The 17,477-nt window shown below is 44.8% G+C and overlaps 2 protein-coding genes across 20 annotated transcripts in view; both read left to right on the plus strand.

Annotated features, from left to right (window-relative positions):
• The window catches only part of PLCXD2 (phosphatidylinositol specific phospholipase C X domain containing 2), a 46,997-nt gene extending 35,080 nt beyond the window's left edge, over positions 1–11,917 (plus strand). Inside the window, exon 4 of the mRNA XM_010970765.3 lies at positions 5,871–11,917. Coding sequence (XP_010969067.2) covers positions 5,871–6,030 — 160 coding nt within the window. The 3' untranslated portion in view covers positions 6,031–11,917. The remainder of the gene's footprint in view (positions 1–5,870) is intronic.
• A 4,652-nt stretch (positions 11,918–16,569) lies between these two features.
• The window catches only part of PHLDB2 (pleckstrin homology like domain family B member 2), a 207,479-nt gene continuing 206,571 nt past the window's right edge, over positions 16,570–17,477 (plus strand). For 7 of the 19 annotated variants that reach the window (XM_074363198.1, XM_074363200.1, XM_074363201.1 and 4 more), the window contains exon 1: positions 16,580–16,790. The gene's annotated coding sequence lies outside the window, so the exon portion shown is untranslated. Of the gene's footprint in view, positions 16,791–17,477 lie in introns of all 19 variants that reach the window. The other 12 variants (XM_074363185.1, XM_074363190.1, XM_074363196.1 and 9 more) reach the window with 3 other exon arrangements.

The raw sequence follows: 17,477 nt of genomic DNA on the forward strand, positions 1-17,477 counted from the left end.
CAAGGTATCGAATACAATTCCTTGTGCTATACAGTATAAACTTGTTTATCTGTTTTATATATACCAGTCAGTATCTGCAAATCTCGAACTCCCAATTTGTCCCTTCCCACCCCCTTCCCCCGCAACCATAGTTTGTTTTCTATGTCTGCGAGTCTGTTTCTGTTTTGTAAATAAGTTTGTTTGCTTTTTAAAAGGATTAAAATAACAAAACAAAAAACCTTATAGTTGAAAAAGTTGTGTACTTGAGGTGGCTTGCTTTAACCGTACCCAAAGGATCTCTGAATATGCTGTTAAAATGTACATATTACTCCATAAATACTCTCTAAATTTCAATACAAAGGCAAAGCAATTTCAGCCACCACCAGTCTGTTCGCGTCTGGCTCGCGGTCACGTTTTGTTCTTGCCCCTGCCTTTGAAGCTGGCCCAAGCACTCACTCTTTTAAGAAGCATTAAATGAGACTTCTGTGCTAGGTGCAAGGGGCTCAGAGATGGCCCTCCAAGGACTTAGGGTGTCCTTCTCCCTTCCTCAGTGACAGTGAGTCCCTGTCAGCTTAGGACGCCACCCACCATGCCATAGCTTCAGAATCTTCCTCAGAGCAGCCGATCCTGACTGTAAAATTAGGCAGGAGAGGCTCCAGAAATTTTGTATTAGATGATGTTCTTTATCCTGGGCACTGATAAATGACAGGTGTTGTCGAGGAAAAGGATGGCTTGTACATATGTACATGTGTGTGTGAGTGCGCCTATGTCTGCGCCTATGTCTATTCCTATGACTAAAGGGAATGTTATAAATATATTTGGATAATAGGGCGGCCCTTGCAGTCCGAGGATATTTACAAGAATCACTTTGGTTCCCCAGTTCCAGGTGCTGAGCACCAGAGTTCCGATAATGAAAGAGTCATCCAAAAAAAAGTGTCCCTGTCCATTTGGTTCTGAGTTTGGGTAGCATGATTTCAGATAATAGGAGTTCACCTGGCAGGAGTTTGGATAACAGACTGAGAGCTCCTGATTGTGTTGCCCACTAACAGAACCAGAAACCTCCTTCTGTGTGACTCTGCTAAGTCTTAGCTGAATTACCTGTACTTAACTTGGAAAAAAGGGTTTCCTAAACCAAGATCAGAATTATGAACTTTCTTTTCTATAATAATAGGTTCATATAGTTATACCATTTTCCTCATGTGTATAGATTGAGATTATTTATTTATTTATTCATTCAACAGTGAATAGGAGCTAGGTCCACAGACACAAGAGGAATCATATAGTTATAGTCTCTGCCCCATGGAACTTACAGTCTATCAGGAAAAATAAACGTGTAAATTCCTATCGCTGTAATGAAGTCTGTGCAGAGAGCTGTGCTAATAAGGGGGAGTAAGTCTTTAAAAATAAGTAGCAGTTATTTCTGTAAACTGTATTCTGAACATAAGAGTACCCCCTTGCAGATGATTTCATTTGATTTTTAAATTAAGCCAGTCTCTAGAAGGCACCTTGTCTGAAGCACGTTATTGCCACCATTTCAAACGGGCTCAGTGAGGTCGAGCAAACCAGACCCGCATAGCTGGTAGGAGTCAGTATTGTCTCAGCTGCGGACTGCTGCTTGTTGGACGGTTGGCCTTTTCAGCCTTCAGCACTGGCTTAGACGTAGCACATTTCAGTGCCCTGTTGTTCCTTTCTGCTCCACTGGCCTGTATTTGTCTGGTCAGCTCTTGGAGGCTACAACTCTGAACCCACAAAGTCGCGATGCTTTTCCTACTTGTGAATTCCTAGAACTTTAATCTACCTGCTCTTGCACTCGGTGGTAATGATGGCGCACGCCCCCAGAGCCCCCGCGTCCTAGCACGCCTGAGCCCTGGCCCGCGGGCAGCAAGCCCGTCAGCAGGTCTCCGAGATCGGAAGGATACTGGAGCATTTCGCCCCCTGCTGGTCATAAGAATATTGCAGAGATGCATCAGCATTCCTAGGCCTCCACATCAACTGCTTTGGACAAGTTTGTTCGCAGACGCCAGCATAATGTGTGGCAGTCATTTCCTCCAGGCTACTGAACAGGCATAAGGAAGAAGCCGTGTCACAGTGCCTTCCCTGTCCTGAGGCACACGGGATGCTGTCAAACTGGTGCTGGGAACCGGTTATCAGCCCAACTGAGAGCAAAGGACAAGGTCAATTCTCATACAAATGTAGAGGTGGGTTTCTCAGCAGAGTTAACCTCTCTTCCCTCTAACTCTTAGGTCAACTTAGGGCTTGAGATTTTGTTCTTTTTGGTTCATCACCCTAAAAGGAAGCCATGAAAAATATAGACTTATCTCCATTTTACTAAGATCGTCCTCTGAGGTTTTGTCTTGTTCTTCCGTTGGGAATGTTTGCCTCTGTCTCCTCGTTCTGCCTGGCGCTGTGTCAGTGACCTCCCCATCTAGGAGTGGCCTTGTGTAGCCAGACTCTCAGTTCCCCCTTGGCCGCTGGAGCTCGGGACTCAAGGGGTGTCACCTGATGGCTTCTCCCGCCTGCCTGCTGTGACGCAGGGGTGACACACAGCCATTCTGACTGAATCTCTCTGCTAGTTCTCCTGAGAGTCTTAGAAACCTTGCACTCCCACTGCAATCAAACGAAAGGAAGTTTTGCCTAAGCCTGAGGGCCCAGCAGCATGGGGCCAGAGAAGGGGACGTGGACTGAAACTAGAGGCCCAAGATTGAAGCCTGACTTGGTCCCTTGTGTTCCCTGAAAATTCCTATGTTGAAGCCCTAACCCCCCAGTACCTCAGAATGTGACTGTATTTGGAGATGGGGCCGGTAAAGAGGTGGTCGAGTTAAAGCGAGGCCATCAGGGTGGGCCCTAATCCAATCTGACCGGTGTCCTTATGAGAAGAGATTAGGACACACAGAGACACTAGGGATGGGTGTGCACGGACAGAAGACCCTGTGAGGACACAGGGAGGAGGTGGCCATCTGCAGGCCAAGGAGAGGAGAACCCAGACCTGCCCACACCTTGATCTGGACTTCTCAGCCTCCAGAGCCCTGAGGAGTAAATTTCTGTTGTTTGAGCCACCCCGTCTGTGGTGTTTCTTACAGCAGCCCTGGAAAACGAACTCTGTTAACAACAAGCTGCCTTTGACAAGTTTCCCGAGGTCTCTGAGCTTTGGTTTTCTCACCAGTCAAAGGGGGTTAATAATGTCGCACCAGGTCGTGGTGTCTTAACATGAAGTTAAGTGCTGACCACAGTGCCCTCCACAAAACAGGCCTGCCATCCCTGTTGTCCCCACAGTGACAGCCCTGCTCTCCGGGGGCCTCAGAGCCGGAGGGGAGGGAGGTCAGGGACTGGGGCCTCACGGCCCATCAGCAGGACCTGGTTCAGCCCTCCGCACTGATCTCTTGGTAAATGCCAGGAGTTAAGAAAACAAAGTGGCTCCTCCTCGCCTTGAGTTCTGCATTTCCCCTTCTTTGTTCCCAATCCTGGTTATTTGATCCTTACCTAAGGGAAGACTGACACCTGGCCTGGAAGCTGACCCAGAGCCTTTGTGACGGAGGGGAGACAGCCAGTGCTCACCCTCCCACATCCCTGTGCTCAGCCTCCAGTCTCCATCCAGGAGGTTTGGCTGGAGTCGCCGCAGGGGCCTTGACCAAACCTTCCCTTCGCATTTCCCTGTGATGACCAGAAGGTGGCGCCTGCACCCCATACTTAAACACGACCTAGCGAGGTTTTTAAAAGAAGGCTTCAAAGCATGAACTATTATGCTGAACACCAGAAACTGACATAACATTGTAAACTGATTTAAAAAGGAGGAGGAGAAGGAGAAAAAGAAGAAGGCTTGAATGCATCAGGCTCAGTGCTGCCGTGGCCTTCGTCTGGGCCACTCTGTTCCAGGTCTCTATCCCCAAGGCATGTCTGTATTTGTGACCCTTCCCTCTCAGGCTACAACATTTTGTCACCGAAGCAGCAGGGTGTGGCCCCTTTAGGAAAGTTTCTTACTCCCAGCCCCCGAATCTCTCTACCAATCACGAGTCCTTCCCTCCTGCCAAACACTCACATAGTACTTCCTCCGTCCTGGGCACTACTCTAAGCGCTCTACACCTAGTACTGTATTTAATTACCCCAAAAAGCTGTGTGAAGTAAGTATTATTATCCCCATTTTACAAGGGAGAGACTGAGGCACAGGGAAATTAAGTTACGGACAAATCAAGTTTATTATTGTCTTCAGTAGTCCCAGTTAAAAGTGGAAGTACCCCGGTGCTGGTGGCCCATGAAGTCATAGTCAGCTATGAATACAAACATGCAGACAGATACATGAGATGTGTTTTAGTGCATGGCTGACTGGAGAGTCTGCTGAGTGAGGGAAGAGGCCCAGGGCTGATTATTGTTGTCACTGTAAGAGGAAAAGAAAGAGGAGAAGGACAAAATGCTACCAAGGCCTTGGCAGGGTTTCCTAGAAGACTGAGAAGTCGGTATGTATGCTCAACGGAGGGAGGGCAGCTTCAGAGGAGACAGGAAACAAGGAGATGGCAACCAAGGAGAGCGTTACCAAAAGAAGAGAAAGGGGGCAGTAAGCAATAAACTTAGCTTATTTTCAGTTTTGGTCTAGAGCAAATTCTTCCTCAAAACACTCCAGTCTCTTTACCAAAACATAAGCTCCAGTTTGTCTTCCCCGTAGCATCTTCAACGTAGCCAGAACTTGGTGAGCTGTCTTTACCATGATGCAATACCGTGACGACTTCATTGCTCCCTCCTCCATGTCAGCGGTGGTGTTTTATGCTCACTGCTAATATAGGAACTATCACATTAACTGTCGTCATTTGTCTATGTCACTGAATTGTGAGCTTCTTTGGGGATAACATTCTGGCTGTCACATGGAAAGCCCTTAATTATAACATGAAAGAAGATAGAATACTATCCAGTGACTAAAAAAAATAAAGAGGTGGAACAAATTGCTGATGCATGCAGCAACGCGGTTGAATTTCAAAACCTTAATGCTGAGTGGAAGAACCTCACATGCAAGCACACATATTGCATGGCTCATGCTTGGTTCTAGAACAGGCAAATTTAACCTGTGGTAGAAAAAAAAATCAGTATAATTATTTCCTCTGGAAGAATGGGGGCAGAGATTGATGGAGAAAGTGAATGATGGAGCTTTCTGGGGGCGCTGGTAACGTTCTGTACCTTGAGATGGGCATGGGTAATATATATATGTTTGTCAAAACTCAGCTAGTATACACTTAAGATTTGTGCATTTTACTGGGTATAAACTTTATGTCAAAAAAACAAATTGAAAACAGATATTGAACGTTAGTTAATGATTTGCATACTGAGGTTTTGAGGGGATATTATGTATGGATAGATAGATAGATGTATAGGTGTATAGTGTATAGATGTTTGCAGTTGGAATATGTCAAAAATGTAAGATGGATTGATGGAAGGATAGAGTGATGGACTGCTGGACAGATATATGGTAGGCAAGTTTAGTAAAATGTTAGTGGTAGAATCCAGACGGTGGATATACTTACTGTAAATTTCTTTCAATGTTGCAATATGTTTGAAAATTTTCATGATACAATTCATGGTAAAAAAAAATTAACCTACTAATAATTAGACTGTTGATCTTAGTTTTTTGAGGTCCCATTGATGTGGTATCTCTTTGGTGACTGAGATAAACAATTTCCTTTTCCAGCACAGAAACCCTGGAAGTCCTGTTCTCTAGTGGAATAGACATCACTCTGTCCCTGAAAGAGATTTAAGTTTAAATGGACAAATTAGGGGCAGGGGGGCTTGTGCTTCTGTTGGCATACTTTTGTTACATTAACAGAAATGTTTGGTTTGCTCCTCTTTCTGGAGGAGTCCTTCTAAAGGCTGCTCTCTCTTATCTCTTCCCCCAACTCTCTCCTGTGTAGGAATCTTCCTGCCATCCTTGACTGGGTGAAAACTCAGAAGCCTGGAGCCACGGGCGTCAACATCATCACGTCTGACTTTGTGGACCTGGTGGACTTTGCCACGACTGTCATTGAGTTGAATGACCTCCTCCAGGAGGACAGAGCTTTGGCTAAATGCTGACTTAATTTTTTAATTTAACTTAATATTGAGTTTGTTGATCTTGGCTAGAGGTCTGAAGGGTTTCCTGTTAGGATGGCCCCTGGGCAGTGAAGTAAGTGAGAGGAGGGCACATTTATTTGTCCCTCCTCAGAGGGCCATTTGGATAAAATTACAGAGCTTTTCATTGCATTTTTCCCAAATGAGACTTTTTCAAAACTTAAGTCCAAGGGAAGAAAGCCTGTTTCATGTGCTGAAGGTCAGGATCTCCCCAACGTCATATGATGTTGAATGTAATATGGGAACGGGGTCTCCGAGTTCCGTTGGGGCATCGAGTGACCCCTCGTTGGCCCAGTTCCCCATTGTCTTCCAGGATGTTGTGTTTGAGCCAGAGAGAAGGTTGAAGCAGAAGGGGATTCCTGGTCAAAAGAATGGCTCGTGGCAGGGGTGGACTGCCCTGGGGGGGTGGCTCTACCTCCAACCTGGGGCTCTGAGCAGGGAAGGGACCAAGCACTAGTTCTCTCTAGGCGTGCGGGTTGTCACCACTTCTCGGAGAGAGTAAGACATATTTATCACCAAGGTATTTCAGCCACAAGCTTGTTCTTGCAGGGCTTGTGCTTGGGAGCTGGTCGCCTTCTTTCTTTAGATGAACAGTGTATACTGTCCTCGGTATCAGGAATGCGTTTCCTAGTTTTAAAACATTGATTCCTCTCTATTTCTTTTGGCCCCTTCTTTAAAGTGAAAGAAACAATGATAGCACATCGTTTCAAGGAGGGGCCCAACAAGAGATAGACGTGCATGGCTGTTGCATGCCAGCTTTCTTTGATTTAATTCTGTAGCTTTTCCCCAGATGGCTGCCAGGCCAGCGCCTGCTTCATTTTGGCAAAGTCCTCTTTGGAGTGGGAACTTCAAGCCGGATCTTGGAACTGCATCTCGTTGTTGTCTGCCTGGGACTCGGGTCTGCCCTGTGGGACACAACCCTAATGGAAGGCACCTTGTCCCTGACAGCGGGGAGGCAGACACAGGATGCAGGGGAAAGTGCAATGGGTTTAAGGAGGAAGCTCCAAGTGGGCTGGGAGCCATGCTGTAACTCCTTGAAAACAAGACTACCTCGGGGATCTTTAGGCTGACTGTGTGTCATCAAGTGAGAAATACGCAGTGTGGGAGTATTTCCAGTTCATGTCTTGACTGTTCTACTTTCTGCAGGTTGTTTTGAGCCTACTAATCACTGCAGAAGGGCTTTGAAACTCAAGAGGGGATTTTTTTTATCTATTATTGATAAGAGGTGCTTATCTATAAAAAGCCCTCTTGTGTTTTGTCTTATTTATTTATTTATTCATTCATTTATTTATAGATTAAGTATCTTCCATGCTTCTTACTTCAAGAGCACTCACAAGGGAGCTCCCTCACCCAGGCCAGATGCCGCCCCGGTCCTCCCCCCTCAACAGGACCACGCGTCTCAGGACCGGGAGAGACCTCTGCCTCGCTGTGGGTGCTGCAGACTTCCTCGCTCCCCCGGCCATGCCGGGGACAGTGTGCACGTGGGGGGGGGGGGTCCAGATCTGAGAGGCCGCGGCCAAGCCATGCACTGTAACAGAAGACCGAATGGGTCATGAAGGGCTCTCAGGTCCCAAGGTAAACCCTCTGGAAGAGGGTTGAAAGGAAAGGCGCTAGAAAGAAAACTGGGCATTGTGAGTGTGTGCACTTTGATGTGCCTCAGAACTCTCTGAGAACCCCGAAGCCGGTGTCAGCTTCTGGATTCTTAAGGAGGAAAGAGAACATGGGACCCAAATGGATGTGTGCATTCGTACAGACGGTTGGACCATCCCCCCAGTCGCTTCCCACTCCTGTTCTCTGCCGCTCCGTAGCTGGATTTTGCACGTTGCCTGCAGTGGGGGATGTCTTAGCCGAGCTGCTAGGAGCACAGGCACACCCCCCTGCTGGGTCTGCCAGCCTTTGCTTTGCTTAAAGTAATTTAAGCCCCGACCTTTAGCTGCCGCACCTTGAGGTCACAGCAAAAACGACTCTGGGGAGATCTGGTTTGACTCTTCCTTTCCTTATATTTGAATCCCTCTCCAGAGAAGTTTCTGGGATTCCACTGTCAAATTTGTAGGGTCTTCTCTGCAAAGGAGTGAGAACGTGAGTGCCCTCACTTTCTTAATTTTCCTTCAATTCTGATATTAAACTCCAGTGACGAGCTCTGAACTTCCCTGGCTGACCCTCAGGGTTTTCTTTGTCATTTCCTTTTGGTCTTGATTTTGGTCAATTGCTAAGGACTAGACCATTTCCCCTCTTTTAACCCTTTGTTACTTGGCAAAGAGATAAGGAGGCAAGAGGAGAATTCTTCTGCTCTGTTTTATTGGAGCCTCAGCTTTGTCCAGGTGCTTGCTTGGTGCTATGGCCAGGTGTATTGACAGGTATCCTCAAAGGATGCCAGTGACACCCAAGGGCTGCTGACTGTTCAGTGAAATGTTTACTTGATTTTCTCCTTTAGTTTTAATATATGTAGTTGCCCTTCACTTGGGTTGTAACATTTAAGCGTGCACGGTAAGAGGAAAGTCGCCAAGCACAGGCAACGGTACCAAGGTCACACGCGTGGAGCCCTGCTCTGCGTGGAAGATGCCAGCACTCACTCCTTCGTGCTGCGTTAGGATGCCAGCCTGGTTTGCCTCTGGAAGTTCTGCGCAGGAGTTCTGGGAGATAGGAGGATTCTTTGCAGTTCACCCTTGAGAAACACCCTTGAATTGGCGGACTCTCTGCCCCAAGACCGAGTTGCTTCACATATTGTAAAGGATGTGTGTGTGTTCTGCTCCTTGACCTCAGGCCAAGCAGGAGACTCGGTGATGGGACAGAAGGAAAATAAACTTTAGGTCTATGACTCATTCTGCAACTGCCAACAATAAAAATCGTGACCTAACTACATCACTTACTCTCACAAGTTCTGGAACCTTTCAGATGAAACAGGGCTATCATATTTGCTCAGAATTAACTTCAAGATCAGCTAAAAAGCAACTTATTGAGCCAAAGAGGACTTCAGTTTCACAGGATTTGGGGCTGCGTTTATTCTGAAACGTAGACTGAATTTTGCATGGGCTCCCTGGACCGCTTCCCACGTGGCCACACTCCCATGGCTTTGTGGCCAAGGGGACAATCACAGGTTGCAGTTGGAGTAGAGCAGTGTTTAAAGCCTTGAACTCTGAGCCTATTAGAAGTACCACTGTGGTTTTGTGGGTACAGAAAATATTCTTAGCTTTAGAGAGAGAGGTCAAGATGGAATTGATGGAAGGGAATGACACATTATTGGCGATTAAATTTTAAATTAATGGTGGATCTAAGAGGGTTATGCCAAAAAATATTACATATTTGCTGTATTAGACGCTTTAGTAATTAAGTTTAATTATTTTCCTTAGCAGGGAGTCCAGACTCCTGAGTTCTTGAGAATAGTTAAGCCACAGTCCAAACCCAGTATTTTATATAAACTTAAAGAAAAGCACAAGATCTGAGCCCAGTTAATGATCACTCTTAAGAAGCCTGCTTATTCTAGCATGACCTTATATACACATCAGAAAGTTGATCTTTCTGAGGGGAGGGTCATAGCTGAGGGGTAGGGCGCAAGCTTAGCATGCATGAGGTCCTAGGTTCAAACCCTGGCACCTCCAACTGAAAAAAGAGTTGATCTTTCTGCTCAAGAAAATGCAGTGCAACAGTCTAGAGTTAAATGCAGTTCTGAGGTGTGTCAGGACCTCCTACTTCTGTCTTTCTGAATCTTACCGTAAGAAAATGCTTCCCACAGAGACATTATTACAGCCCAGCTAGGAAGGTTAGCACAAAACTGAAGGTGGGGAAACAGAGGAGGTTAAGACTGAGATTAAACTGCTGCTTTTCCTGGGAAGCAAAAGCACTACACAAATCCAGGCCATCTTACAGAGATAGTTCATGCCACAGCTCAAGTGTTTGTAACGTTCTTTATTGGGTGGTTACAGGTGTTTAGTGTTAGGTTCTGGGAAACAGAACGGGCTAATGATCCGGGCACAACCACGAGCCTCCCCTCCCTTGGCTGAGCAAAGAGCCAACCTGTGTGAATCTGCCTTGGTTCTTCCATCCGGACTGTGTTTGACAAACCACAGTTGACTAGCTCCCCAAAATATCAGGTTCCTAATAATTCGGTTAAATGCCTGTGCTCAGGGAGTGTACGGTCGTGGCCTCTTCCTTGTGTGGCATGTGGGGAGAGACGCTACCTGGGCTCATTTCTCATGTGTGACTTAGGGTGACAGGCCTTGTCCATCTGTGGCACCTTTAGTGATCGGTCAGATGAGATGAGTAGGGCTGAGAGAAATATCTGACCTAGCGAGGCGGCCCTTCCCAAATAATCACATGATATCAAAAGGAAATGAGTAGAAATTGATAAAATGTCCAAACTGACGGGAAGTTTATTTTGTACAGAACCTGGCTGTCCACTAAATTCCACTACCGTCCCTGCACATCTTGGTCCTCTGCCTCAGTTTGCTTCCTAGTGTCTGCCACCAGGGCTCCGTCACTCACGCATGTTGCCTTGGGACACACAGGAGTGAACTGATTGGGTGATAAGTGGTTTAGCTGGAAACTTTACCCTTAATTCCAAATGATACTGAACAGCTCTTTACTGCTCTGAGAGATCCACTATCTCTTATCCTCCAGCTTCCCCAGCTTCCTACTAGAAATAGTGCCACTGACGGCATCATATCCCTGAATCGGCCCTAAACCTGAACAGTATAGTACAAATGCTGTCAATGATAAATTAGCACAATGTCAGACACTGTAAAAATACTCTGACTCTTCTATCCTGCAGTGGATATAGTGTTCCAGTCTTTGCTCCAGCAAAACTTATTCTTAGGGCTTTTCAAACTTGTTTCTAAGCTGCATAGTTTTGATAAAATATCTCCCTTCTCATCACTGGGAACTGAGTCCCACATTCTACTGAGGCCCCATCAGTGTCTAGAGGCATTTTCTGTCTATTTCCCTCTCTTCTTCTTCCTAGGATACCCCTTCCTCCTCGTGTCTCCTGGCCATCCTCTGACATCTGCTGATTACTGTTAACCACAGGATGCTGACAAAACTTAACAGTAAAAAAGCACATACAGTCAATGATGTGCGGGTACACTCTTATCACAGTGGTTTTTATATCTCATTCCCCTCGAATGCATCATCCTGCACCCCCACTCCCACCCCCACCCCCGTCACTAGAACTATACTTGATTGGAGCCCAGAACTGGGGGGCCAGTACTTCATTCACAAGCTCTGAGCCCAATGAGAAGCACAGCACTTTGAAAAGTCAAGTAGGCCTTCAGTAGCTTTGTACATTTGCAGTGTTACATCTGTTACTAGTTTGTAGCACTAATAACACTTCAGTCATAAATCTATATTATCAATAAGATAAATCTTAGAACGTGTTCTACAAACAGTGGTACCTTGCTGCTATTATACTTACTATAATATTGGTAAGTATTACATACAGATTGTGTATGCATTGCTTGTTTGTGTGTATGCCAACCGTAATACTTAAGCTCACTGATCAGCAACTAGAAAATACAGAGATCGTCATAGTGAAAACAGGTCTTGGTCAATTCAGATGATAATGTGAATCTGGTAAATGCTCCATTAGATATTATATTTTGTCCTCTATGCTTGTTTTATATGAAAATGCATGCTGTTTGCTAAGTAAAAAACAATAATTATACCAGTTTTAAGATTAGAATGAAATTTTTGCATGTGGTATTTGACACTCGGAACTGTATTTTGTGGTGTAATTATCTTATTCATATGCATTTCACATGGCTTTTTTTTTTTCTCGTAGGAAATAATTGTTCAAATATCTCTTCTTCTTTCTTGTAACCTGGATGTAACTGCTTAATTAAAGCTACAACATTGTAAAGCCAGATTACCTCATTTTAACTGTGAAAAAAGCTCAGTAGATATGATGACATGATGTCTTTTCTTGTATTGGATTTGAACTACCTAAATAGGCTTAAACCTAATAATAAATATAAGACCTTGGCAGGTGCTTTTCCTTTGTATGCACATTTTATTATTGGCCCACTTCTAATGTGATTTTTAAAACTTACAGACTCTTCATCAGTCAGATACCTAATAGGATACTGGGCGAAGGCCCCTCAGCCATGGCTGGCACACACCGGAGCTGGCCACACACGCCTGCAGTTCCCAGCATGGGCCGTGCATGAAATAAATGTGCACGCAGTCTTGTCCGCCATGCTTTTCCAAGCTTCATCCTCAGCACTTGGGCTGTTTCCGCTGAACTTAGGCTCAGTCCTGCTGACACATGTGTTCTTATCTGACCACCACCCCGGCCCGCGTCACTCTGAGAGGTTGCCAATACCCAGAAATAGAACAATTGCAGAGATTATGTGTTTGTGCGTACCAAGAATAGATAAAAGCAGGCCTACGACAGTTTCTGTTGGCAACTGCAATGAAGATTCCAATATTTTCCTCATTCTTAATTCTTTTTAATAGTGTATCTGAGGCCACCTAGTTTTGGTGAATTTCTCTTTTTGCCCTACCGCCCACAAGAAAAATGAGTTGAGATGAAAGCCTATTTATGAATTTAAGAGAGATCAAATTAAATCGAAGTAATTATTCATTTCATATAGTCGAATATTAGAACAGGTAATTAGGGATAATTGTATTTCTATTCAAGTTATCATAGCAATTGAACATAGTCATAGTCAGAACTTTCTGCCTGTCTTTAGTTACTGTTTAGTAAGTCTACCATACTGTCCTCTGGTTGGCTTTGATAAGCACCATTTCCAGTCAATCCTATTTGGTTTTAATTTTTTAAAAAATGACATGATGTGGACAGGGCTGGGTCCAAACATTAAGCGAAACAGACATGACCTGCACAGTGAAACTGCAATGATTCTGCTGCCCTGAATCACTTTCTGAACATCCGCTTGGGTTGAGACACTGCCCTTACGACCATGGAGCTGTTACATTATATATGAAATCTTTACTATCTAACCGCAATTTGTCATATTACATCTGTGTTATAAACATTCTATTTAGCATAGAAAGTTAGAACAGGTGTCACAGAGAGGCACAGACCTGGGTTTCTAACCCGACTCAATCACGCCCTGGCTATGTGATCTTAGGCAAACTAACATCTCTAAATATATAGGGTATAGGACTAAAAATACCTACTGTGGGGTTACTGAGAAGTCTAACTAAGAAAATGTATGGAGAGCATCTCAGCACAGAGTCCGGCACATAGTAAATAATACTCAAGAATTACTATCAGTCTTAATACTAGGGTGGGGACTTTGCACCCACTCCCTCCAAAGAGCACCCAGCACAGTCTCTTCTACATGGTTGACTGCTAACCATTGTGTCCACTGGTAAATGATTTAACAGGAACTAATTAATGAGAGATAAAGCAGGTACATTCAGACAGTGAAAGAGAAAGTCACACAATCACAGAGAAATACACATTGCTCAGGGGTTGGGATTCCCACCACTGGTGGCCTGCAGGATGGCGTGAGGTGGAAGGTGGCCATCCTCATAGCGTTTATATCATTCATCACTTAACCGTTCCGATCAGTTGAGGGGGGAGTCTCAGCTTAGTGATGAAATCTCTTTTACCCTTCTTTCTTCAGGAAAAACAAAAATGGCAACAATATCTAACATTAAATATCATTTTGTTGTATTGTATTTAGTTTGTGGCTACCTTCTCTCTGTAACAACTAATAAGAGTTTTTCAATAACCATATACAGTTTCCTTTCGAAATAAATTTCAGTTTTTTTTTTAAAGAGTCTGCTGTGAAGAAGCTGTGGGAACGACCTAAGTTTATGATCCTCTCCAGACTGAAAAAAGACCTTGCAGTTGATGCTGGCGCACTTCTGCCGAGAACTGAGTTTGACCGGGCTCTTTCTGAACATCTTGACTAAACAAATAAATCTATAAGCTGCTATTCGAGATAGGAAATCACTTCTTTTTTTCATAAAGGAAAATGTTTTCCTGTTTCCTGCGGAAGTCCGCGCTCAGACCATCCTCTGCCCATGTTGTCTTGGGCAGCAGTTTAAACTAGGGGGAGAGGAGTGCGGGAGTCCCACCCCCACCGACGGGCAATGCGGATAGCTTGGAAGGGGATTCCTCTTCTGTGACTCCCTGAGGTTGGGATGGGCCTGGATGGTCTGGATTTTTGTTGCGGCTTGTTTTTTTTGTTTTTTGGTTTTTTTTTCCTCTCAAAGGAATTCTTCTTGATCAGCAGTATGTTCTTTGTTTACCTCTCTGCAAATCTGCTCACTCTGACTAAAGGAGTGTTATTATTTTTAAGACTTGAAAACCTTTCATTCACAGAGACAGTGGAGGATTGCAGAGGAGGAATGGTGGCCAGAGCCCATGTGCCTCAAACCTCACCCAGGATGGCCTGGACAAGCGCCAGTAAAACAGAAGTGCTGGTCAGACCAGCGTGTTTGCACAGCTGGGCAGTGTTTGGGGATAGCACGGGTGGGGAAGGGGACGCAGAGGTGTCAGCCTCTGTCCGGTAGCATCAGGTGATTGAGAGAAGTCTTTGGCAAGCAGACAGCTTTCATCTAAGGGGACTGGTGTCTAAAGAACAGGATTTGTCCTGTGGAGAAGGGCCCTGAGAAGCAGAGCTCTTGCTGCAAAAGGAGGCCACCGAAAACTGTCCTTTGCTTAACCTGAGAACTTCTCTGCTTTTTGGCCTAAAGACTTTCCTGTCTTGATCTCCAGTAGGTGGTTTCTCAATCAGGGCCCAAAGAGTCTTATTTCTAGGCTTCTGTGAAGTATAAGACTAGATTGTCTTTTACAAAAGCATCCCCTACTAGCAACTTCGCGGGTGCAGGACTAACTTGCCGCACGTCAGTGGGGGCAGAGGACCACTTTTGCGGAGCCAGAGCTCCCTGTAACAACACACAAAATTTTAGATGTATGTGCACTTTCTCCTGGTAGAGGACCCACACCTTTCATCAAGGAATCTATGATCCAAAACATATACCATCACCTTTGGAGTGCCTGTGAGAACGAATTATCATTTAAATATGGTTAAGTGAGCAAAGATGGCCAATTGAGGCTAGCACTAGAAAGCCTTGGTCCTTCCTTTTACCAAAGACAAACTAAATTAAGACTCAGGCATTTGTTCACTATAGGTCCTCTCTCCTCTCTTTCAAGATGTAAGATTAGATAAACCAAGATAAAAAGGAACAGACTAAGCCAAGTTCAAAGGATCCTAAAGGATAGTTAGATGAGCTCTAGCAAGAGAGGGTGGTAGGAAAGCCACAAAATACATGCACACCAACAGACACGGAGGGGTGGCTCGGCACCACACACAGATCTGAGCAACATTTCAGAGGCAGATGACTATGTTGGCGCTTCTCAGAGAAAGGCAACCGAGGGAGTGAAGGTCCAGAAGAGGTGTCAGATGAGAGAGTGGGAATGTTTGATTTAGAACAGATGGAGAAAAAGGTGACAAGGATATTTATGGCTGAGGTTTTAGTCTTATGACTTTAGATGTGGCAGGAACCAAAGAACATTTGTCCCAGTGCTTTGTTACAGGAGAGAAAGCTGAAAACCAGAGAGAACACAGAAGCGCTGTGTTCCTTCTGGAGGCCCTAGAGGAGAATCCATTTCTTTGCCTTTGAAGCTTCTAGAACCAACTTCCTTCATCCTCAAAGCCATCAGTGTAGCATCTTCAACCTCCCTCTGTCTCTGGTTCTATTTTCACATCTTTGATTCTAACCTCTTGTGAGGACCCTCGTGATACATTGGTCCCATCTGGATAATCCAGGATAATTTCTCATCTCAGAATCATTGACTTGATCATATCTGCTAAGTTCCATTTACCATGTAAGGTGGCATATTCACAGGCTCTGAGGATTAGGACATGGGGATCTCTGGAGGCTCTTTTTCAGCCTACTTAGAGTGTGTATCCTGAAAGGAGCACTGACACTGGTACTGGTTTTAGAGCATGTCTGAGTTCAAATCCTGGCTTCAGTGCCCTCTCATTGCCTGAGCATTACACCTTTGAGCCTCTATCCCCTCATCCATAAAAAAGAATAAAATCTCAAGGTTACTATTATGAGGATTTGTGGTAATATATATAAAATGCTCAACAGATAGTACATACTCAGTAAACGGCAGCCATATTTGTTCCAGGAACTTCCAAATGATTCTCACCAGACAGGAATTCAGTAGGAGACCTTCCACTATTAAATTCCATGAGATTTGATAAAGTCACCTCCAAATTCCCTTCTGAGGTCACTGAAATAAAAAGAAATTAAATAAAAGGGATTTCCTCCGAGATGTAATTGTCTTATCTATTTCACAGATTTGTTTGCAAGGTAATTGCTTTTCTGGATAGTCAATAGCTAGCAGACCCCGCTTTTTGCTCCCTGTGGTAGTTACTGCTATCTGATTTTGTCACTTAGCTCTCTGCTTGCATTTGAGCAGGACTAAGAGCCCGACCTGGTGTGTAATGATTGGCCAGATCAGGCAGCCGAGACCAGCCTGGGCTCCCGCCTTCACATCTGTCAACATACCTGGCTGCAAGCAAACTGCTGCCTGTGACCACTGTCTGCAGGGGCCAGGGAGACCGAGAAAGGACACGGAAAGGAACGTGTCGATTTCATGCTTGGGGAAAAGGTAGAAGCCTGTGCTGATGCTTCTTCCGAACAGCCCAAAAATCTTCAGCAAGGATTGGAACAGTCGTGAGCCAACCCTATTGAATCCAGAAGAAAGCTGAGAGAAGAGTCCAGATTGAAAAATAACGTTCAAGGTAGGTGATGGGTCTGGTCATGGACCCTCCTCTCAAACTCACAAAACAAGCACTCAGCCCATCACCTTTAGCCAGATGATGGTCTGCTGAAGGAGGTGTGGTGGATGTGGGCATGTGTTGGGCAAATCCAATCATTCGTTCTCCAGTGTTCTGGAAAGCCTGCTGTATTTCGTTTCCATCTCCTCTTTCCTTTGAAAATTGTTGTTCGTCTACGTATTTCAAGAGGTTTTTTTAATCTTTTATTATAAAAAAATCGTATTTATGATTTATTGAAATTCTTCATGGCTCTGTAAACTTGGCTTTGTTCCTGAATTTTGCTTGCATGAATTCTTTTCACTTTCAAGATATACCAGCAAGGACAGTATGCATCTAATTCTGAGGAACACACTCTCCATGCAGAAAGCTGTCAACCTCAAATGACAGGATGTCCCAGGGAGCCACATGCATTTTTCTTTAGAACTTAGGGAGTTAAAAGTCTTGAAATTGCTGGAGCAGAATCAAGCCTATTTACCTAAGCTTATCACCCCAGGCAGCCGGTCAATCATTTACTGATGCAAGTCTGTTTCCTACCTTTGATGGACGACCACTAAAGCCCTTGCCTGACTGAGTCTCTTCAAAGAATAGATACAAGACAATGCAAAAGATACCCTTCTGTGAAGGTATAGCCCACGTTCTCTCCAGACCAGA

Source organism: Camelus bactrianus, chromosome 1 (genome assembly GCF_048773025.1).
Source record: "Camelus bactrianus isolate YW-2024 breed Bactrian camel chromosome 1, ASM4877302v1, whole genome shotgun sequence".
Lineage (NCBI taxonomy): Eukaryota > Metazoa > Chordata > Mammalia > Artiodactyla > Camelidae > Camelus > Camelus bactrianus.